The sequence below is a fragment of the Rissa tridactyla genome, chromosome 16, assembly GCF_028500815.1.
Source record: "Rissa tridactyla isolate bRisTri1 chromosome 16, bRisTri1.patW.cur.20221130, whole genome shotgun sequence".
In the NCBI taxonomy this organism is placed as follows: Eukaryota; Metazoa; Chordata; class Aves; order Charadriiformes; family Laridae; genus Rissa; species Rissa tridactyla.
This window is the reverse complement of record NC_071481.1, coordinates 9,316,119-9,339,023: the sequence shown is the minus strand read 5'-3', so window position 1 is coordinate 9,339,023 and position 22,905 is coordinate 9,316,119. Positions and strand designations below refer to the sequence as shown.

Here is a 22,905-nt window from a genome sequence, read left to right as displayed (position 1 = left end):
CTATTGTTGGAGCCAGTCTCTGACATAGATGAAATAACATTGGGATATTTTTTAATTCAGCAACAAGCGTACACAAAGGCCTAAAAAATTACTCAGAATGGTAACTTAGATTCTGTATTAAAATGGCAAGTTTATGAAGAACTGTTAAAGCTGGTATAAAGCACCTGCTAACATGAGTCAGGTCACACCAGGTCATAGAAGCTGGTTCTGCTTTTCTTAGCATACTGTTAGGTATGAAGTGTCAGAAAGAAATTGGACATTTGTGTTTGTAGCATTGACTCAGCATTGTGACTCCGGTTGCTCTCCATGGCTGACTGGGGTCCTCCAAAACTCCACCTTCTCCTGCCTGCTACACACAGCCTCTCCCAAATCCTCTGTACAGGCATCCCAAGGCCTCCTTCCTCCTCTCCGTACCAGGTGCTCTCCTACCCACGGGAAGGGGCAGTGTGGGAAGCTCTTGTTTACCTTCCCAGTGTGACCCAAGGTTTGGTGAGACGAGCTTTACTGCAGGTGTGGGTTCACGCTATGAACAGCAAAGAGTTGTAATGAGAACAAGCAAGAGCACCAAAAAGTGTCAGTGTATAGGTTTGAAGGTGGCTCACTAGAAAAGGAAAGACTTGTTAGTGTCTGCATTACTGATGGAAAAGAAAAACATCTTAACTTCTCCATCAGACAGATGGAGGCAGTTCAGCATGGTGTTTCATCCTGCCCTGTGAGTGACATGGGATATAAATCCTATTTTTTCTTGGAAGTTTTTAAAAGTAGCTGATGGGTAAACAATTAGTTCTTTTGTTCCAAAGCAAGAAGAACAACCCCAAACTGGCACTTAGCCCTCACTCAAAAAGACCAGGGTTAGACTGCTCAAATGTCTTGCAATCAGACATTACATCCTGTGAGCTCAAAGCCCTGAGAGCACTCTTGTGTCAGGCATACCACGACAGACTGTAGGCACTTATACAGGAAATCAACTGTAGTGCAACATATCTGCCTGCACACATACCTCTGGGAAAGACCACACATGACAGCAGCAAGAATTTGCGTACAGTTTATTGCTGATGCTAATAGCTCAGATTAAATGCTTGAACATATGGGGTTGTACAAGGTATGTATCACCTACAAAGTCCGTAGAAAACCAGTACAGCAGCAACCATGACTGCCTGTAAGGCAAGGTTACATTATTTCATATGTTTACCAGGGAAGTGAAATAGTCTGGAAAAAGGCAGGGAACCGAGTTTGTGAATCACAGATTTCCAGGCCTTCAGTGATGGTTTCTCTTCTCAAAACTGAAGCTGAAGAACGGCATACAGAGTGAAAACAAAGAGAGACGACAAGAGAGAAGGGAGGCAGGGAGATTCATTTTCTCACGTTCTCTGAGATATGTCCACTTTCAAGACTGTATAGACAAGCAGCAGGAGAACATCTTCTGCAAGAGGATCCAACCTCATGCCAGTTATTTTATGGGAGAACATGCACTTTGAAGGGTCCTTGATTGTGCCAGTATGCCTACCCTTTTGCACTTCCTTCAGGATTTCCACAGTGTACCACCATTGCCATACTCTGCAGCTAGGCTATTCATTTTAAGGTAAGAGTTATCTGTCCCTGACGCTCTGCTTGCATTTATTTCAGGCTCCAGTTAAGGCTGCAATCACAATACTTTCCTAAACTTGAAGGGGCATTTCAGGAGATGAGACTCCTCAGCTGGTGGTACTTGTCATCTTGCACTCGTGCTTGATGCTGTTCCCATCACAGTGATATGGTGTTGGCTATTAATGACATATCATCTGTCTCACCTGCCTTGGCATTGAGTGGGCACAAGAAGGGACAAGAAAATGCACCTGTGGCTTTGCAGATTGCTTGCAGGTGCACCTGTTCTGAAAGTAGTGGTCCCCAGGCTAATGCACTTTCCCTTCCCGTCCTCCCTCATGTCTGCATAAACACAATCCATACAACAGCCTGCCCAAAACACACATAAAGGTTGCCGTGCATTCCTGTACTTAAACACCACAGTCACACACTTGCCTATATATTGAGATAGTCACAAACCTGAGTCCCTGCTCACCATAAGGAGTATGCTTCAGCTTCTATACTTAAGTGCTACAATACCTTTTGTGTGACCACCACTTTAGCAGAAATCCATAGACATAACCACATTGCTGTCTGCTCTTTTCACAGTTTACTTGTTGTAACCCAGGAAGGAAATGGACTCTCACTTCCCAGGTATCACAAGCAGGGCCTGGTACCATGCTGGTGCCATTTTCTAGCACGTAATGCTTTTGGCGAACCCAGGTGAGGAATCTTGTTCATGGTAGATGGGCTTCTGAAGAGCCCTGGAAAACCCTTGGAGTGAAGAAGAGATATTTTCTGAGACACAGGAAGTTCTCAACCCTTTGGTGATACCAGTCAATCACCACAATGGTCATCAAACAGACAATGTTAAGTGTGGAGACTTAAGTGCTTGGCTTTTCTTTATGGCATCCAAACACCATCCATCCAGCACGTTCCCATCTCTTTTTTCTGCAGGCATGTCCTGATGTTAGCTGGCCTGTTGTGCACTGACAGGGATTGTAAGCCATTAAAGTCATTTTAGAAGTAGGACATGATGTATTTGTTGGTCAAAAGAGCCATTTGTCACCATCTTTCCCCTTTAAATGGCATCCATAAAGCCACACGGACAGGAGAATCTGGTAAGACACAGATTTGGAGCCACCTCCCAGAAGTAGTCAGAAAAGTAGAGGGGACATTTAGCTATAGAATACAGGTTTACGAAGTACACGCACCACATTGTATGTGTTCAGCCCTGGTGCATCAAAGCCAGGAGACAAACCCTTGCGATCAAATGGATAAAAGTTGAAGAGCTGCCCATTCTGGGTCTCCAGTGAGATGGAGGCAGAGCCCAGGTGCAGAACACATGGGAACTCCTTGTCAAAAACAACTTGGAAAACGCGATCTTCCAGGTGGTGGAGCTTTATTGTCCGGTACTTTTCAGGAATCAGCTCTTCCACATGCGGCCCAAACTGCTGCATGACCAGCACCCCACCAGGTCCAACTTTGATCTCATAGAAAGTCAGGTTGGAATAGGTATAGTAGCCAACATAAGGGCCTGGACTTGGAGGAGGAATCAAGCTTTTCTCTGCCTCTCTGAAGGCTGTCTCCATGGCAGGAATAAGATACTCATATGTCTGAGTCACAATATCTCCACCCTGAGGCCTAGGCCCTGCCATCAGCACAATGAAGCTTAGGCGGAGCTTGGGGATAAGAGAGAAGGTAGCTGAATAACCGTCAAGGTCTCCGTCCTTCCTAATGACATCATATCCCAATTGCTCATTAATCTCCCAGGGTGTACCGGTCTTGTTAGCAAAGTATTCAGTGGAGCATTTAAACAGTGGGGTCAGCATTGTCTTCACTGTGTCAGGTTCTAGGAGACGACGGTGGTAGGTGCCTAAGAAGACCATTGCCAGCTTGGCAAGGTCAGCAGCTGTGGAGTACATCTGGCCAGAAGGCCTGTACCAGCCAAGATCATAGAGAGGGGCGGGCTGACGGCTGCCATAGAAACCCACAGCCATCTGGGAGCGGATTGGTGGTGTGATGTCGAAGCCAGTGTCCTCCATGCCCAGGCGGTCCAGGATGTTCTCCGAGATCCAGCGCTGGTATTGCCCCTCAGCTGCATGGTCGGCTAGCACATGTGCCATCAGTGAGAAGGCCAAATTGCTGTAGTGGCATCTGAAAAGGAAGAACAATATACCTGGATCAGCCTTTCTGCAGTGATGCAGTGTGGGTACGACTATGAAAAAACGGTGTCTGGGTCTCCCTTTGGGGAAAAATTCTCATTTTATCAGATGACATGCTAAAGAGAGAGGAGAGATGAAGGAGGGACAGAGAAAAACTGAATGTTGTTGCTTTGCTACATAAAGAAAGAGAAATTTCTTACGGGAACATCAGCAGAGCTATTTAACCACTATGTACAGAAAGAGGGATGGAGATGGAAAACTAAAAAAAAAAAAAACACCCTTAGTGCAAAAATCTATATATTTGCATATCCTGGCTTGTTGTTTATAATTGTTCACCAATTGTTCTTTTTAAAAGTAGAGATGAGAGTTACAGTTGCTTACCTTAAAGGTCTCAAAATCCCAAATAAGCTTTTTTGGACATTTAACATGGTAAAATCACTTAAGCACCTAAGCTACCTTCAGATGGTAAAAGCACCTTAAAAAGCGCTTAAAAGTCTACAAAGCAGCATCCAGCAATGTTTAGTCATTAATGACACCTAAATGCTTCAGCCTTTAATATCTATAAAGTTATATAAGGTTTTATACTTGGATGAAGTTTAATGACATGAAGACATGAATGGGCAACATTTTTTCAAACACATTTTCAAAATTCATGATGTTTTCAACCTTGTTTGTTGTGGTTTTTTTAATTATGTGAAGCCACACATCTCACTGAGGCCTATTTAGATCATAAATTTGGTACCACTTCAACAATTTCCACCCCACCTAGCTGAATAAAGTCATGACGAACATATATATTTCTACACCAAGAATAAATACATTCTGGATCTAAAATTTTATACCTGAAATGCAGTTGAATTTCGACATACGCAGAAAAACATGTTGGAATTTCTATATCAATAAATGGGAATTTCCTTTACAAAGAATCATCTGTTAGCTGTGAAGTATATCCAGGAACAGGGAGACAGTTAAAACTATCAACAAGTCCAGTAATAAGGGTTTGAGAGACTATGAGTGGATGTCCTTATGTACCTTAATGGTGAACATAAAAGAAGATGATGGTATTAAAGCCTTAAAATCCTTTAAGGAATATCTATTGTAACCTCCTACATGACATTGGACAGAACTATTACAAGGTTGCCAAGATCCAGCTATTGAGTTTTCTAAGAGTCTTCTAAGCTTGCAGACTTCAAGTCATGGTGAATCCTCAGCAACCTTGGAAAAATATTTCAGAATTTAATTGTATTCCCTAAAAATTCTGCAGACTTGGAAAAGTTTCGCCCAGTTGGTCTGAATCCTTTCCCTCACCTGCTGTCCACTGTTCATATTTTTGAGTGTTTGCAACTACTCAGGTAATAGACTTTTAACAGGCTATATAAATTGTAACAAACATTAATAGATCTTATTGATAATTTAGACATATAATCATAGAATTGTTAGGGTTGGAAGGAACCTTAAAGATCATCTAGTTCCAACCCCCCTGCCCTGGGCAGGGACATCTCCCACTAGATCAGGTTGCTCAGAGCCTCATCCAGCCTGGCCTTAAAAATTTCCAGGGATGAGGCTTCCACCACTTCTCTGGACAACCTGGGCCAGTGTCTCACCACCCTCAGGGTGAAGAACTTCTTCCTAATGTCCAGTCTGAATCGTCCCATCTCTAGTTTTAATCCATTCCTTCTAGTCCTACCATTACCCGACATGCAAATCACTACAGAAATAGCACAATTTTAAGTGAAATCCATGATGATTTAAACCAATTAAATTAACGTGCCTTACCACTCTTGAAAATCTGCATCTTTCCCAATTTAAGGCTCATTGGACCTAGCTATAGCAGTTTAATTTTCCTCATCTCGGCTTCTCCCTCAGGGTCTATACACATTTTAAAGAACCCTGGCACCTTCAACAATCACTTTTTCCAGCCTAAGATGGCTAAGATTCCAGTCTGGATGGCTGAAGCTCCCTTTAGGAATGGCTGTCTTTTATCCATTGGCCATGGAGACTGCAGATGGGGCTAATATCAGTGGAGAGCACAAACCCGGAGCAAAAGTGAATAAATCTGACCTGGTTCCAGGATCAGCGACCAAGATGTCATCTTTCAGGAGAGCCAGAGCATCTTGCGTATTGCCTTTCCACAGCAGGGTGGTAGATCGCAGCCTCCTGGGCAGACCTGTGCCATGGAAAAGAGGAGTTAACAATTTGAGACAAATCATCGTCCAGGAAACTTTGAGTCTGGTGAAGAGTGAGCAAAAGGCAAGATTCAATGGCAAGATGGAAGCAAAAATGATGCACACATGTGCTTTATACACATAGTAAATATGCTGTAGGGACCTGTTTATACTGGACTGCAGGACACAATATTCAAGTCACGGACCACTGAATCTGTGTAATGTAAGTCCTACCCCAGCACCAACTCTGGGTTGGTGTTACATTTCAGTAAAAATACCTTGATGAGTTATTAAAAATACTGTGTATCCCCAAATGGATTTTGGAAGAGAAGGGCATATTCAGTGTTGGAGAAATCCCTGTCCGTATTTCCATGTATTCCCTTGACTACAAAGGTGTGTAACACCCCCCTTAAACAGGGTTTTGTTCTTTACATCTCACTACAGACGGTTTGAACTTCTCTGAACCATTCCAAGCTTGGCCTAAAGTATTTTTAGCATTTTTTAGGTTTTTTTCAGCTTTATCAACAGTTATTCAGGGTTTCTGAATGTAGAAAAATTGAAGTTCTTTTTGCTTTTAATTCCACAACACTGAACATGGAGTGCCTAAAAACTTTTGTCCAGAACATTTTTAAGATGCCACAACTCGTTTGCACTGGAACTATGGCTTGCCAAGTCCATAACCTGGATTACATCTGGAATGAAATCCTCATTGCAGTTTACAGCTGACTTTGATTTAGAGGTTAGGAGGAAATCAGGAAGGGTGCATGACAGAAAAATTACTTGCAATTGTCTGCTCAGCGAGCATGTGCTTAATCATGGCAAAGCTGAATGAGGCCCTGTTCTCAACCTTGGGATTTGAACTGGGATGAGAACACTTTTTCTGCTTCTGGTCTGTGGTTATTTGTGCAGCTGAATGACCAGATAAGAGATGCACTGAGCATCTTTCGGTAGACAACGGGCTCCTTCATTTCCTACTTGTCACAATGGCAGCAAAGAAAATGTTGTGCCACGGGAGAGTTCAACCAGCGCCGTGAGAGCAGTGCAACGTCTCTCTTGAGGTTGATTAGAAATGATAAACCAGAGAATGTGTGAGCGTAACAGAAAATCCACAGTCGCTGATTTATACCTCATGGGCTGGTAATTGATATGGCAAGCATGCTGTTAATAATTTAAAATACCATCTCATACTGTCATTCATACATATCTGAAAATCATAGTCTTAACAGGCTGGAGCTTCCATCTAGCGATGTACCCATCAATTGTTGAGGAGAAAAATCTTTGGAGTTACTTTTGTAATACGCAATGTAGAAAAGCCCAGATAATGAGGATATATTAGAGACCAGTTTCCAGTGTAAAAATTTAGATGAAAAATACTTTACAATACGTCATGCAGTGGCTTTGATCTTGATGCTAAGCAGAACCTATTCCTTTTTGTTTTTTGACAGACAGGAAATGTAACGTATGACCTCAACATTCATCTGATTTTCAGTTGGGATTTTGAAACTGGGCTTCTCCTTCTGCTAAATCATCAGGGTCCAAGCTGGTTGGTGGGCCCTGCTGGTGTGCTCTGGAAATTTGGGCCACATTCTTAAAAAAAAAGACATAGGATCATAACAGGAGCTAAGCAGGGACACAAATCTAGCACAGTGATGGAAGCAATGGAACGGTTACACGTTACAAGCAATTATGCTATGACCAGGTACACTTTTGATGCATGCTTCCCACAAGTATTTCTAGGGCATACCTCACACCTCATTAGGTGACAGGGACCCGCAGCAGGGCTGGGAGCTGGCAGCCGCAGCACACATTGCTCCTGCAAGGAGCAGCCAGACCAGCTTCAGGTGCTCCTGAGAGTCAGAGGGGACCAGGCAGAGTTGGTGGCCCTCAGGACATCATCAGGCTGGCTAGAGCAAGACCTTGTCTGCAGGGAGAGCGGCTGGGCAGGGGTACGCACACCTCGTTCTTTCTGCCTTGTGCTGCCACTGGCCACTTTGGGTTGCTTGTCTCTTTGTTTCCAGATTTCAGTTACAGCATTCCTTTTTAAGGAACTCTTATTTTGATACAGGCTTGCTTCAGGTGGTGCTGTACCCTATCCTGATGTACTTCAATTTGCCTACATGCTATTTTGATCTTAGATCCTAATTTTAGGGCATTTATTCCAATCTGGAATAACGCAGGTGCTACAGAGTTTAATCAAAATGCTACATGAGGTATTGGCACAGTCTCTTTGGCCGTTAAATTCTGGAATCTCTGAGTCAAGTATTAGCAGATTTATTTCTGAAAAAGTTTAAGGTTGTCATGAGTCCTGTGAGCTCCTTCTACCTTAATGTAAGGGGTACACAATTATGAAGGTAGCAACAGATTAATAGTCTTCTGCCAACTAGTACAAAGCTATTAATAGCTCAGGAATCCCAGATCAGGAACCACACTGACAGCTAAATTTAGCTCAGCGATCAAGGTCTGTCTGTTAAAAGCAAAGAGGGTTGGTGCCACTTTGACCCTCAACTCTACATGTCAGAAAAATGAGAGCACTCTGCGCTGGAGTATAAAGAACTGTTATGCAATTGGAGCCTGATTTCAGGTCATGCTACTGTGTTAAAAGAAATACATGTTCACCTTGCATGGCAAAAACAACTCCCATGCAGGGTGAATATGTATTTCACCCTGCCCACAGTGCAGCTTGGCCTGCTGCCTAGCAGGTGGCCTGGACAAGAGTTTCCTTTTAGCGTTTCATGAACCTGCTGACAGCTTGCTTCCAAGTGCCTGAGCTCTGGGAAGTGCAAAGGTGCAGGGATCACACTGGGAAATATCTTCAACAGCAACCCTTTTTATCGCTGGCATACGGTTTGTTCTCTGTGTGGTCTCTTTCAAGTGGCACCGTGGTGAGCAGAGACCAAGCAGGTAGCAGTGTTGTCTCACCTGAGAGCTGGCTGGCCATTCTGCGCAAGGTAACAGGTGATGGCTTAAGTGGCATTGAGCCTTTTTCCAAAAAAATGATCCCATCTGCTGTGTATTTCTGTTCTGATTCCTTGAGCCTTCCCAGAGGGTTCTTAATAACAAAGTTCTGGGCGTAACGTTCCAACGGGTCATCCAGAGATGTGACTTTTCCTTCCTCCCACATCTTGTACAACATAATGGTGGGAAAGATCTTGGAGACACTGGCAATTCTGTCAAGGAACAAACATTCGTAGAAATTAAGTATTAAGAAACCATTGAATCGAGATGAAAGACGGTCAGTACATGAGGTCACCCAACTGACCCACTGCCTGTAGCTTTACATGCAACACTTTTACTAATTCAGGACGGAATGGCTAAAATGCCGGTAAGGAGCTTGAATTAATATCCTTAACACTGGCCTTTATGCACTGCAAGATAACCTTCAGTAGTATTTCCTGAATAGTGCAATGGGCTGCAGACCTTCTTCTGTTCACTTAGTATTCATAAGATGACATATTTTATAAATTATTGCTAAGTAAATACCATAACAAGTTGCAACTAGTTTATTGGTTAAAATGCCATAAAGTTTTACATTTCATAATCAGTGTTAATGTGTCGTTGGCTTCAGAATAGAGTCAAAATTACAAGAGGTCTTCTGGAATAGGACTCTTGTTCTATTTTGCTGGTTTTCAGAAATGGGAACGTCATTAAGAGGGACACCCGAGGGCGTTTGTATTGTGCCGCTACAGGTGAAATTCTTGGGCTGTTGCAAGAGAGCCGACAGTGAAAGCGTTTGCCAAGAATGTTTTCATTAATCAGAAACGAAAGTCAGAGGTTCAAAGATGATCAGATACCGTCATAGTTCCAACCATAAATGATGGCAACTGGGGATAAATTTTTAGGGAGGGAGTCTCTGTAGCACAATTGGTCAGCACGTTCACTGTTAACATAAAAGGTTGGTGGTTCAAGCCCACCCAGGGCAGGTTCCCCTTTCCTTGCCAATGGCAGGGGGTTGGAACTAGCTGACATTTAAGATCCCTTCCAACCCAAAGCCATCCTATAATTTTGTGATTCTGGAAGAAATAGTATGAGGTAATCGATACAGGGATTTTATGATGCAGAGAGAAAAAAAAAAAACAGGTAAGCACAGCTGCTGAAACTTTCCAAAATTGTTTATTCTGAGGACAACATTTGATAGTCAGAGTGCAGCCCATATGTTTTATATATAGCACATTTATAAATCACTGAAAATAGATCTTTAAAGGAAGTAAACACTTCCTTTGTATTTGTTTTTGCTTTTTAACACACACGAAGAGCCTGATTCTATCTTTACCTAAAAAATAATGGCCAATATGGCTTTGACTTCACTAGGAGAATGAATAAGCACACGGGTCTATGTGTTCAGTAGATATTATCCTATGGCACTCTCTTCCCTCTGCTCACAAAATCTGTGCTAGCTCTCAGTCTTCAGATTTTTGCCCTAGGCCTCCTCAAAGCATGGAGGCATTCCTGTGTGAGTATGTTTTTAGGTTCTTCAGGATGGTCACTGCTATTCCGATTTAAAATATTGTCAGATGAAATTAAAAATAAATTTTAAAAAAATCCAAAGTAAACAACTCAGTAAGCCACAAGCGTATGGTAATTTAGGAACTAGCTGAAGCACTGTCTCACAAGGATTCGTTGTAACCCAGAAGAGGTTTCTGCAGTGGACCTGAGCCAGTAGAAGATGCCATTTGTGGCAATGGCTCTGTTCCCAGGTATCAGATCTCCATATGTGTGTCCGCTCTTTTTCTAGCTCTCATGCCTGTGATACATCTGTCTCACCTGTAAATAGTGTACTCATTGGGCACTACCGAGGAGGGGTCTGAACCATTCTTCTTTCCGAAGTTGCCTGTCCAGAGCACAGTGTCGTTGTAGATAACAATGGCAGACATGGCAGGGAGACCAGAGCTATGAATCTTTTGGCGCAGCATCATATCTACCTGGAGAATGATGGGACATTATGAATTTCCAAATGAAGAGTCTTATAATGTATCTAGTCTGTAACAGGCAGTGGAAAACCCAGACCATCAGCCCTCCTTACTTCCAAGCACTTGAAAGTGTTTTTTTTCTGGTCTTTTGAATTCCTTATGCTGAATTATCCAGTATCTTTCTTTCAGTCTGAAAGATCATCCCATCTTTTTAATTATTTTCTGCTTTATATATATTTTCAGGTTATAAACAACTGGGACTTAAGTTTTCGTTCATTGAAGGGGCTATTCCTTGCACTGCTTGTCTAATTCTGTTATGCTTGTTTTGTACTTTACTAGGGAAAAATGGTGTGGGAGAAATTTGTGTTCTTAGTGTATGTATAATCTTGTCTTAGTAAGAAACCCAACACAGCATGGGAGTTGATAAAAAGGTTTATGCATATTTGGAACCATACGGACCAGGGGATATGTATCACCCTCCCCGATTCCGCATCAGAAGGGTCCAAACTTGTAATGATTAGTCTAAATCTTATGAAAATATTGAAAAGTGAATTGAGCAGTCTTGGCCAAACAGAGAGAAACACCACATGGGGAGTAACTGAGTCCTGTCTTTCTTGAACAGAAGGAGGTCCAACCATGGAAAGATAACGGGACATGGATTTAACACCCAAGGGCTTTGTATCAACTTCTGAGCAATTCTATTTCAGAAAAAGTATAGAACCAAACTTGTTATCAGTCCTTAAACAAGAGTTCCAGTAAATTGTATTCCCAGTTAAATATGTCTTAGATATGCTACTGTTAAAGGACATGGGGTATGCATAATGTTAAGTTTGAAAGGAGAATGCTGCGTTACCATCTACCATGCCTCCACCACTACAGAAGAAGCACGCACAAAGAAGAGAGAGTTAGTGACGCAGAAGCAGAGAACCTTTCCAGGCAATGCAGCCGGCAGACTGGTTTGATGGACTTTGCAATTCATGACCGGGGCTTCAACACTGAAGTCTCTCAGACTCACAGGGTGGGGAAGATGGCTTGTAAATATTGCCCTTTTGATATCGTGTGGATTTTTGTTTCTGATGCTAGGCCTTGTAGCAGTTAGATTTACGATCTCTCACTTCCTGCCTTCTCTTTCCTCTGTACCTGTCCACTATGTTCAGATCACCACGGTCGAAGAAGAACTTAAGAGTGTTTGAGCCACGGGGTGGTGTAAGGGACCACTCATAATTTCTCCTAAACAAAGCAGCCTGAAGAGACTTTTAGTGTCTCAAATGCTCTCGGTACCAGGCCTTCTGCTTAAGGAACTGATAAGGCTAACACCTGGTTATCTCTGGAGTCGTTTAGTGGAAAGAGAGAGACTGCATCAGGACAATCACTTCCAAAGAAACAGAACAGCCCTGTTTTCTCTCCCATGAAGGACGAGATGATTCTTTGGAAAAGATGTTATGCCCAGTGTTGACCTCTTTATCCGTGAAATGCATATTAAAGCTCACACCCCAGCATACGCTAATGAAGATTATCAAGATCATACTAAATTTATATGCCTATGGCTCTCGTCTCCTCACCCCAAAAGTCATACTGCATGTCACCTGGTGGGGGGGAGAAACTTGAGATGAAACTGCCCCTAGGAGTGGATGAACATAAAAGGGGCAAGACTTTCCCCAAAGAGAAGAAGAGAGAGAAGAAGATTTATGACCTGGGAATATTTTCCCCTGAAGAGTGCTTCTGTGACCTGCGCTGACCAAAGTAATGCTGGAAGCAGGACCGGTGATCTCTTTATCTCTCTCCCTCTTGATCTCTCCTTTGATCTCTCCTTCTCTACCCCTTTGCTTCTTTCCTTCTTTTTTCCTTTCTTCTTTCTTTCTCTTTCCTTTCAAAGAAGTAACGCAAGGCATACCGTACCACTGGCTATAATTCATTGTGTATCTGTTATTAAGTACTGCTTGACATAGTTCATTGTATACCTGTTGCTAATTAACACAATGCATACCTTACTGCTTGCCATAATTTGTTATATACCTAACTAATTATCGTGGACCTAGTTAAGACCTGGTTACTAACCTAATATATGTTTGTATACAGACCTTGAGATTTGTCTCACTTTAGTCCGTGCTGCTGGGGATTTACGAATCTGAGTCACTTACTCCCCCCGCCATGGGACGCGACATGTAGAACAATGTGCTGTTCATCCTTGTAATACCTCTGATGCTTATATGATTAACAACAAATGCTAAAACCTAATAATTGTAATGTCTTCCTTTTAAAATTGTACTGTGCCATCTAGTCTTTGCATTAATATTTTAGGTTCAAAGACGTATGAGAAAAAGATCCAGACTTTTCAAACATCCCATGACATTTTTTATGCCATGAAACTTGCTAGAGCTAGGACTCCTGTTCAAACTGTAATCAGAGAAACATCACTAAACCACTAGAGGGCTGTGATGGCTCTTTGCTCTCTGTTGTGCCAGGGTTGTGTAAAATTAATCTGCCACCTGTGCTCCACCCACCTCCTGCAAACAGAATGCATTGGTCTTGCTCTTTTTTTTCAAAGCTGTGTCACCATCATGCATAAGTTTTCTTTTGCACAGTAAGGTTAAGACAAAAGAAATGGCCTTCCAAGCCCAGTGTCTGAGACAAGAAAGGACAAGCCAAGTCATGTCCTCAGGACCTCTTCACTGGATGAACTAGTGAGGTACACTGACAGCCAGCAGTGGAAACGTCCAACTTGTGCCTAGTCCTTCTGTAGTGGTTCTTTGCCCTCCCCTCCCCATGTGCCAGTGACCTATCTAGTGTGGTTAGGTACATAAGCACCTCCAGAGAACAGGCTTGGTCTTGCAAGCATGGTCCGCCTTAGAGTTTTCTCAGAGAGAGTCTGAGTCTGGCAGGTAGACCTGCCTGGACCTGCAGAAAGTTGACAGAAATACGTGATGCTCTTCTAGACTCAAGTGTCATTGAATCCAATACTCAGCATTCGGATTTGGCCACTAGCAAGACTCTTCTGAGGAAAATGTGTGCCTTTTCTCATAAGCAAAAGTATTTACCCTTAGAAGAGAAATGTTTCCTTAAGCCTCAACCATGAGTGAATGTCACTTTTCTGTTTCAAGCTGGGCTAGGAAAAAGTCTCCCCTGTATGCAATATAATCGCATCTGGTATCATCCAGAGCCCAGTTGCAGGGTTCTCGGCCTGGGGCTAGTAGGATGGTAGTTTGTCTCAGGTACTGCAAGATCTTTAGTGTGGGTTCGAGCGTCCACAGACTTGGGCAGAACCAAAGGCATCTGAAGATACACTTTTGAAGTGCTGGTGCCTAAGCCCCCTTCAAATATTTATGTCTTCCTGTGCATCAATGTTCAGGTTCTCTGTGCCTTATTCCATCTGCCAAACAGGAATAATTTCACCAGCCTGCTTCAAAGAAGTGTTTGGATACTTCATTTCTGAGGAGCACAAAGAAGCGAGGCTAGTTGGCTTTCTGATGGACACTCAATGTTCTGCACATTCCCCCACCTCTCCGACTGATCCTAATTGAATAACAAAATACCTTTCTACAGTAACCCCAGAGACAGCAGCAGAGACTTCATAAAAATCAATGGGAAGTGATAGCAATTGAAATTCAGTGTAGATAAAGCAATGTGCATGCAGGAAAACATCCATAACTTCACAACACACATATACACACAGATGGGCAGCGAGCTGGCCATTAGGACTCAGGAACAAGACCCTGGGGCTATGATGGATGCTCCTATGTAAATATTTACTCAGTTCCCTATGTCAGAAAAAAAAAAAAGTAAATTAAATATAAGGGATTATTAGAGAAGCAACATAAAATAAAATAGAAAACACTGTTTTAGCACTGTATAAATCCCCTGATCCACTTGCACCTTGAATACTGAATACAGTACTGATTTCCCACAGCTCCACAAGAGTATATAGAGCTGCAAAATATTCAAAGAAGGGTAAAAAGAATGATCAGAGCTGTAGGACAGTTTCTATTATGACTAATTAGACTACTTGTGAGAAAGAGGCAAATGAGAGGGTATCTTATATGATAGGGGTCTATAAAATCAGGAGTGTCCTGTCAGAGCACGGCTATCCTTATGGTCCATACAGTCAAGGCAACTCTACGGTATTCCCTCATTGCAAGGGGAGTCTACTAGAATTTCAGATAGTGCTAAAATTTCAGAGACAATATATCATACCGAGGAAAAGCAGGTCTCTCCTTCATTCAGATGCTCTTCCCCTTCCTCTCCGTTCCCCTGAAGTTACCTACAGTAGCTTTTTAATTTTTAAATGGTGGCAAGGAAAAAGACAGCAAAGCAGTAAAATAAAGAATTTGCAGTCACTGATGAAGAGGAACTAGTTACATGAGTCACCTGCTTTCCAGGGCATGAGGGCTGCCTAATAGTAGATAAGATGTCAAGAGCCACAATTTTGTGCTGATGTATGCTCCCTAGACCTTCTGATGGAGTTGGAGATGGATGTTTCTTCATCACAGGTAATCCTTTGGATAAGATAACTGCTTCCTGACCTGTTCTGTTATGTTATGTTCAGTGAAGGAGTTTTATGTACCCATTCCTAGGTTTACATGTTGTCCACCTCCTCAGTTCCCCACCTCCTTCCCCAGAGATGCACAGGGGCAAAATACATATTCTCCCCTTTACACCTTCAGAAAAGCATTCATGAGCTCTGTCTCTCTTTGTTCTCTTCTCCTCACACACCTTCTCCAATGCGTCCTTCAGAATGGGGATTGGGTGGTCCAGCGGTACTGGTTCAGGATAGCGGGGGCACATCTGCGCAGCTTCTGATCTCACTTCCATCACTGATGGGCCTGGAAAACATTTCAAAGATAGCATATGCAACTTGAATAGACACACTAACAAACTTAACCTCATCCAGCAGTCAGCACTAACTTTCTTGCTTGTGTTGTCCACAGCTGAAGGCAAAGAGACAGTCTTGAATTGTTTCTATCTCACATAAAACAGGTCTTGAGGAGGGCACTGTGCTCTGTTACTGCCTATTCCAACATGGTATAGCACACACGATGGACAGGAGCTCCAACAGGCTTCAACTGACTCTGCAGCCTGGAAGAGTAAGGAACTGTGACTACAGAAGACTCTGTAGGGTAGCTGACAGTGGGTTTAGACCCCTTGAAAGTGCCCTGCCCACGTCTAGGGGAAATTCTGAGTTTGACTTTGGGAGAACAGAGTTGTCCCATGCATAGTTTAACCTCAGAAAATGGATGTAGAAGTGAACTGGGCGTGCCATCTGAAATCTAACACTATAGTAACGGTTGATAGGCTGCGTACCCAGTATATTATCCATCTTCTGAATTAGTTGTATCCTGCATATGCCAAAGACATGTCTTGAATTTTTGTGGCAAGCAAAGCTCTTTAAACTCAGTGAGAGATGGGAAATCTCTTACTTGGAGGCACTATTTTCCCAGTTGATCCCAAGGTGTTCATAAACACAGCTCCTCTGCTCTGTAAACTGTAAACAAAATGCTTACTTATCTTTTCGCTTACCGACCGAGCATGAAGCATTAGAAATACAGACGAGAAGAGAAGTATTATTAAAACTTTGAGGTGAATTGGGGATGGATACACAAGAGCCTACAGGCAGTGTCTAATACTCTGTGATAAAAATGTAGGGTCTGAAATCGTTTCAGACATTGGTCTATGAAGTACCTCTTGCACCTTCACCTTGGATTTTATTCCACCTTTGGGCTACTTAAAACTCTGATCCAGTTACAATATATATTTTTCATCCTCGCACATACAGCGCCTTGAGTCTATCTGCTGATAGATCATACATAAGGGACTTCTACTGTGAAGCAGGGGCTTAAACCCATTCAAAGATCTAAGATTAAGGGAATAGGAAAGAAAGCAAAGCCATAAGCTCAAGCACTTGGTAAGGTGTAAAACAAAAAAAAAAAAAACAAAAATGTAAAACATTCTAGACTGGAGTGACTTTTACAAGAGGATCCTAAAAAAGATAAGAGTATGTAAAATAAATTGCCACCTTGGTATATCAATTAACCTAGGTTAGTGCCAGAAGCAATGGAGGTTCTCTGGGCACCAGCAGAGTTACATGGTGTTCCATCAACCCAATGTTCATCTCTTCTGTGTCCTTGCACCACCTAGGAGGAGGTAAATTTGGGTGCTGTTTGGGGAAATGCTCTTTGGGTAAAAATGTCCACATGGGGAGAAAGGCATTACAAATTTCTGTGCCAAACCATGGCTAATCTTAACGTTGACTACTCACTGGGCTCCACCTTGGGGAGGCTGTACTGCCACAGAAAGCAGCCCGTCATTGCAACAGACAACAGGAAGAAGAAGATGACCAACACGTGAATCCACTTCACCTCCATAGCAGTGAGCTTGAGGAGGTTCCGGCTGCTGGACACCTGCTGTAAGCAGAGAAGATATGATCTCTGAGAAAGAAAATCTGCCTCTCATGCATATGAGCTAGGTGAAAAACGCACACTACATTGGAGAATAAAGCTACTGCAGCGATATGGACTAATTCCAGTACTATTGCGGCACCGGAGCTGGGCACTGAAATAACTGGAACCACATTGAAATAACTGGAACCAGAGATGACTTCTTGTTTTCCAATGAGGTTTGCAAGATGTTACTCTCCTTATCTTGTTGGCCTTGTTGGTTCCTGTAGAGGAAAAACCATCCTCTCCTTTTGTCTTTTCCCCTCCCTGCAGGTGAACCTGGGCTGGCAGGATTCTCTGTTACAGCTCTCATTTCCTCCTTCTCAACCATCATAACTTATTCCTGGATATCCTTCCAAACCCTTTTATCCAGAGCCCAGCATCTGTTCATGGCAGTCACCAGCCAGATCATCTGAGCAGATCCAGCTTTTATAGATGAATGATGTATTTTTTCACCATCTACTGCCCTTACTCTTCTATTTTGTGCCTGTAATTCCCACTATATCATGTACCATCTGTAAGCTTGGCATATACAGATGCCATGTTTTGGAAAACTGGCTAATATTCTGGGTTTGTGCAGCCCTCGCAACACTGGAGACCATACAGGTTGGTGATACTACCACAAAAATGTTGAAGAAACACAAGGAATATATGACAAATGATTAGGTGCCTAAGCATGAGCTTAGCCTCTTTCACTGACTGGAGGAGGTCAATAGGGTGCTTTTGAAAGTTTGGAAATTAATGTTATAAAACATATGGCCTGCCATTTGCATCCAATATGGTCCAAATTCCAAAGCTGTTTCAGGCTGTCTGGACTCACTTGTAGGATAGAGAGACTAAAATACTCCCTTTAGATTTCCACATGTCCCTTTTCTTCTGTTTTTTGAGATACAGGATGGTTCATGCAAGAGCTTCTGCAAGTCAGCTGAGCCTTGTCACTCACATAAAGGGAATTCGCAAAGACACTTCCAGACCTGCACATTACTCTCAGGCTCTGTAAGGATCCAGATGGGGAACCTAGCCCCTGCTGAAGCTCTAGGTTGCAATTCCACTTTCTGTACAGTAACAGAAATACATCACAATTATTTCTGAAGCCCTTTAGCTTGTTCAGGCATTCCCACGTAACTTTTTGAAGGCAGCTTACTTCAGGTTCTTCCATAACATAATTAAGACTTCAAGGATGGCTTAAGACCATACAGGTGCCTGCAGACCCACTCAGACCTGAGCCTGGCAGAACGCACATGCAGTCCATATTCCAGCTATACATAAGTGACATGTGTTCCTAAATAGGGCAACACCATTTTGACACTGAAACCAGGTTGGTTTAGATATACACAGCCTTGTACAGTCCCTTAGTAGGCATGAGATCATATCCACACAAGGAGAAGCCTGTGTATTAAGTTCTCTTTAATCACCCTGATGCTAGCAGGCTTCAGTTTACACTGAAGGATGTTGCCTAGAGCTGCAATTAGTTGCTGTTTTCCTGCAGCAAGGAGTGGCACAGGGCCCTCTTTGCCCTGGAGTAGTCATGGGGTGACTTTCTTGGATTTAGTCCCATCATAACACTGGAACAGGCTTCCCAGAGAGGTGGTGGAGTCTCCGTCTCTGGAGACATTCCAAACCCGCCTAGACGCGTTCCTGTGCCACCTGCTCTGGGTGACCCTGCTCTGGCAGGGGGTTGGACTGGGTGATCTCCAGAGGTCCCTTCCCACCCTATGATTCTATGATTCTATAATAAGGTCACTCCCCAACCAACTTGCAGTTCCTCTGACCATTTTTCTGTCTCTTTCCTTACTTCACTGAGAAACCCTGATTCCTGGGTCCCCAAGAGCAGATTGAAAGGAAAAGATTTTCTGGTACGTACCTCATCTTGTGAACTCCAGAATCCCTAGACCACTAACCGAGGACCCAAAGATACTGACACTGAAATCTTATCCTTTAGTCCAAACTCTCCTTTACCTTTTGTCGATGATGAGTGCCTTGAATGTCCCTTTCATTCTCTGACCCATAATCTAGTGGCAAAGCAATGAAACCATGACAATGCTATGCAACTGGAGACATGGATCTTCTTTATTGACAGAGCACCAAATATGCAAAAGTGTGTGGAGTATTCATCACCCTGAGGAGATGCTCTACCCTCTAAGTTACCTTTCAGGAAAAATACCACTCTTTCCCTCTACCTGGGAGGTGGTCAGACAAACAGATGTATAGAGACCCACAAACAGCCTCCTTACACTTCCCATTCCAGGACCTGTCTGGTCTCACCTCCCTTTCAGCTGATTTCTCCATCTCACGTACATTGCTCAGTGACCATCACTGCTAACAGCATAAATACAGCAAGGCAGGGGGAGGGAGGCTACCAAGCACTTAGACACATGCAAACGAATGCAAACACATGCAGGAAGGAAAAAGTGCACACAGCTTCCCATGGGTAGGTTAGCTGTATGCTACGTTTTTTTCCCCTGAGTTCTGAAAAATTAGGATGGAGGTAGGGGGGTGGGGAAGAAATGGGGATTTCACATAGACCACCCAGCTACACTGTCCGGTCCCACCGTGCTCATCTAGGCAGACTACCACAGACCCTGAGAGCCACGCAGTCAGAGACACGTCTCAACACCCCTTAGGGAGAGACAGAAAGAGCCCCAGTCCCCTGCACATACCAGAAGTCAGTCACCAGAAGTCGTCTCAGTCCCAGCGGCTGTTGTCAGGTGTCCCAGTGTGTGTGTACCTTAACAAAACCGCAATGCCTGATCTCAGCCCCGGCAAGGCGGGAGCCGAGCACCTTGCCATGCTCCTAAATGCAGCTGTGTATCGTGGACGGGTGTTGATCGGTCTCTCTGGCTGAAGTGGCCATTTTTAGCTCCCCCACAGTCCTTCTTGGGGTTTCCCTGTCCATTTGACCCATTCAGCCCCTCCAGAAAGTGCTGCTGACCTCCTCTGGGCAAGGAGATTAAGTGACAGGGACAGAACGGCATTTGCTCTCAGGAAAGTGCCTGAGAGATTGAATGTTAATTCTTCCTAATGCTTCTCTACCATGTGTGTGAATCACAGCTGAAACCATGAGGGCTTCGCAATCTATTTATAGCCACTTCATCTCCTCCTGACATCTGAACAGGAGGCGATTAACTCACAAGATGGACAGTCCCTGCTTGCCTCCAGCTGGCTGTCCCTGGGCGGGCTTGGGATGGGGGCAGGCTGGGGAAGGGGGCAGGCTGAGCTGTTTGCATGAAGATGGGGTGGGGGAGCTTAATCCCGGAGCTCAAGCACTCTCTGGGCTTTATCCTGAACAGCCTTCTGGAGTTCTCCTGCAGCGATAGACAAGGGAGTCGTTCCCAGCTAACAGGCTCACTAGACATAGAAGGAGCGGGTGTTTTCTTTCCCTTAGCTACAGGACTCCGAAGGATAGAGGAAGGTTATGATTTGCACGAGGTGAGCCTTACCCGCAGCTGTAATCCATCCATGGCTGCTCAGAAGTCTCTTCTCGTCTCCTGTGCTACCTGTCTCCACAAACAAAAGGCTCATAAAACCCTGTGATGAAGAGAAACAAAAAGCTAACGCAGGAGAAAAATGGAGTCAGTGCACGGAGGGAAGCCCAGAGCGACAAAGCCCAGCTCAGATAAGCAGAGCAGCAGGGAGGGACTAGTTCTGGATAGGGAGATAAACCACAGCAACCACACGAGGAAAGTCCCCAGTAACACTTTTCCCCTCTCTACCTCTGGTTTGGCAGCACTTTGTGTTTACTGCAAGCCTATGGCCATCCTCACCCCGCCTCCCAAACACAAGAAATTGGAGCTTCAAGACCTTCAAGGCTGCCACATTTCTATTGTACCTGCTCTGCAGGGTACTTCCAGCCCTCTCCCTGGCTTCTCAGCCTTGCTCCCTCTGCACAGCCAACAACACCCCCCTTAGTTTTGGGAATCAGAGACACAGACAAGCAACTGTGTGACAGATTTGGAAGTGCCACCTCTCCCATAAAAGCTCCCTCTTGTCTTGCTACCTGGTATTGGCAATTCAATATGCAAACCCCCCTCATAAGAGCTCTTACCAACCTTGCTGCTACCCTCCGGCTTCCAGTGCTGATGAATTTGGGGCTGTCCTGACGCTGCAGATGTTAAAGGCATCTGAAGCACTAATCCCAACAGTCAGCCTCTCTGAGCATAGATTAATCTGCCATGCCTCACCCCTCCTCAAAAAATTCAGCATCTGTCCAGGGATGCAGCCAAATGGGAGTATTGCTGGTGATTTCATGTCTCAAACAATACAGCAGAATGGAAAATGGGGAGCTGGGGAGGAGGGTATCCTTAACACTGTGAAGAAATATTAATAATGAACTGCCATTATCATGTAAAGTACGTTATAAAAACATTCTTCAAAGCGGAGGGCACCCACCTACGCACTAAATCCATGTAAACCCCAACCTCAGGGGTCCTGCCATCCTTCCTCAGATGTTCACAAGCAAGGATATTGTCTTCAATATCATCTCTTCATTTTGGTATCTCCAGTAGTGGCCCAGGTTCTGACAGTGCTAAAAATACTGAAGTAGCGCCTATGCAGCAATGTGCCCGTGCCCCAGAGTTGGGCCCAAATTTTGCTGAACGGGGCTGCAGACAACCTCCTTACTAATTAGAGTAGATCAAGCTCCTCGCAGTTTTGTTGATCCTTACTTTTGGGAACTCCTACTTCCTTCTGTCCCTGCTACCAACCTTCCCAGGCTTTCCTTCACAACCTGTGCAGTCTTCCTTCAAAGCCAAAGAGAAGTGGTGCACGTCAGTAATTCATGCTCTTTACATATTACACATTGTCATCCCATTTCCTCTTTATTTTCACTCCATTTTGTGCAGCATTAATAAAAAAAAAAGAGTTTTTCAGTCTCCAACTCAGTGTGATTTGCAGCAATTCACTGGCTATCCCCGTATTTCTTGACCTTCTCTCTGTGAGCCGTAGGCTTCGTGCTTCCCCCCCAGAAAAGGAGCTGTGTACCCAGAACCATAACGGAGTCTCTGCCTTTCCTGGCTCAGCAGTGTTTCCTAAGTTTCACTTTCATGTTTTTCAGTCCCTCCTTGCAACCGAATGGCCTTCCACTGGCTCCGAGAAGAGTCCCATCTTGGAGAAACCTCGAAATGTGGCAGGAGAGTAAGAAGAGCTTGTGCCCACTCTGTCCTGAGTGGGTTTCCAGGGCAGTCTCTCCCTGCTGGTCTGCTCTCTCAGAGCATCCCTCTGACCCAGAGAGCCACAAACAGGAAAGTAAAGAGCCATCGTCCTCCTGATGCCTGATCAAACATATACTGCACATAAGTGACTACACACAAAAGATTTTTTGTTTTGCGACACCAGTTATGGCAAAGCAACATAGCTCCAGGCTGCAAAGGTCAACCCGTGAAACAGCTTTGACTCGGAAGCACCCAGGAGTCCAGCAGGATAGGGAATGACCAAAACAGACAGCTCTCCAAGGGCTTTTTAGGCTTCTCTACCCCTTCAGCTGCTAATTGACGCAAAGACCTGCGCAGGTGCCGGAGTGCCCAGTCTGGCTGCATCCCTTTCTGTTTCTAGCTCGTTTGGAGTCAGCCACTCACCGCTGCTTTGCGGTGCCGCTCACAGGCGCTTTGTGTGGGATGGGCTGTTCCTGCAGCCGTGAGCCTCTGCAGCCTGCGGAGGACTCACGCCAGAGAAGATA

General features: G+C 44.0%; 1 protein-coding gene across 4 annotated transcripts; it reads right to left on the bottom strand.

Moving 5' to 3' along the window:
* Positions 1 to 1,029: 1,029 nt before the first annotated feature.
* On the bottom strand, positions 1,030 to 20,794 carry LACTBL1 (lactamase beta like 1). Of its 4 annotated transcripts, none has more exons than XM_054222722.1 (7): positions 20,672 to 20,777; positions 17,054 to 17,198; positions 15,511 to 15,620; positions 10,655 to 10,812; positions 8,813 to 9,060; positions 5,790 to 5,895; positions 1,030 to 3,720 (listed from the first exon to the last, which is right to left on the bottom strand). In XM_054222722.1, the coding sequence occupies exons 1-7, from the start codon at positions 20,690 to 20,692 to the stop codon at positions 2,742 to 2,744; spliced, it is 1,767 nt and encodes a 588-aa protein (XP_054078697.1). In that variant the 5' UTR covers positions 20,693 to 20,777; the 3' UTR covers positions 1,030 to 2,741. The 4 variants fall into 4 exon arrangements, with proteins under 4 accessions (XP_054078697.1, XP_054078698.1, XP_054078699.1 ...); XM_054222723.1 differs by lacking the exon at positions 20,672 to 20,777 and adding an exon at positions 19,892 to 20,243; XM_054222724.1 differs by lacking the exon at positions 17,054 to 17,198 and having other exon boundaries at positions 20,672 to 20,794.
* Between the last annotated feature and the right edge of the window lie 2,111 nt (positions 20,795 to 22,905).

Excerpts from the sequence above, each read along its gene's own strand:
- LACTBL1 (XM_054222722.1), bottom strand. The coding sequence starts at position 20,692 with ATGGATGGATTACAGCTGCGG. Across the intron at positions 10,813-15,510 it reads TGAAGGACGCATTGGAGAAG|GTAGATATGATGCTGCGCCA; the intron begins GTGTGTGAGGAG and ends ATCATTCTCCAG. Across the intron at positions 9,061-10,654 it reads AATGAGTACACTATTTACAG|AATTGCCAGTGTCTCCAAGA; the intron begins GTGAGACAGATG and ends GTTCCTTGACAG.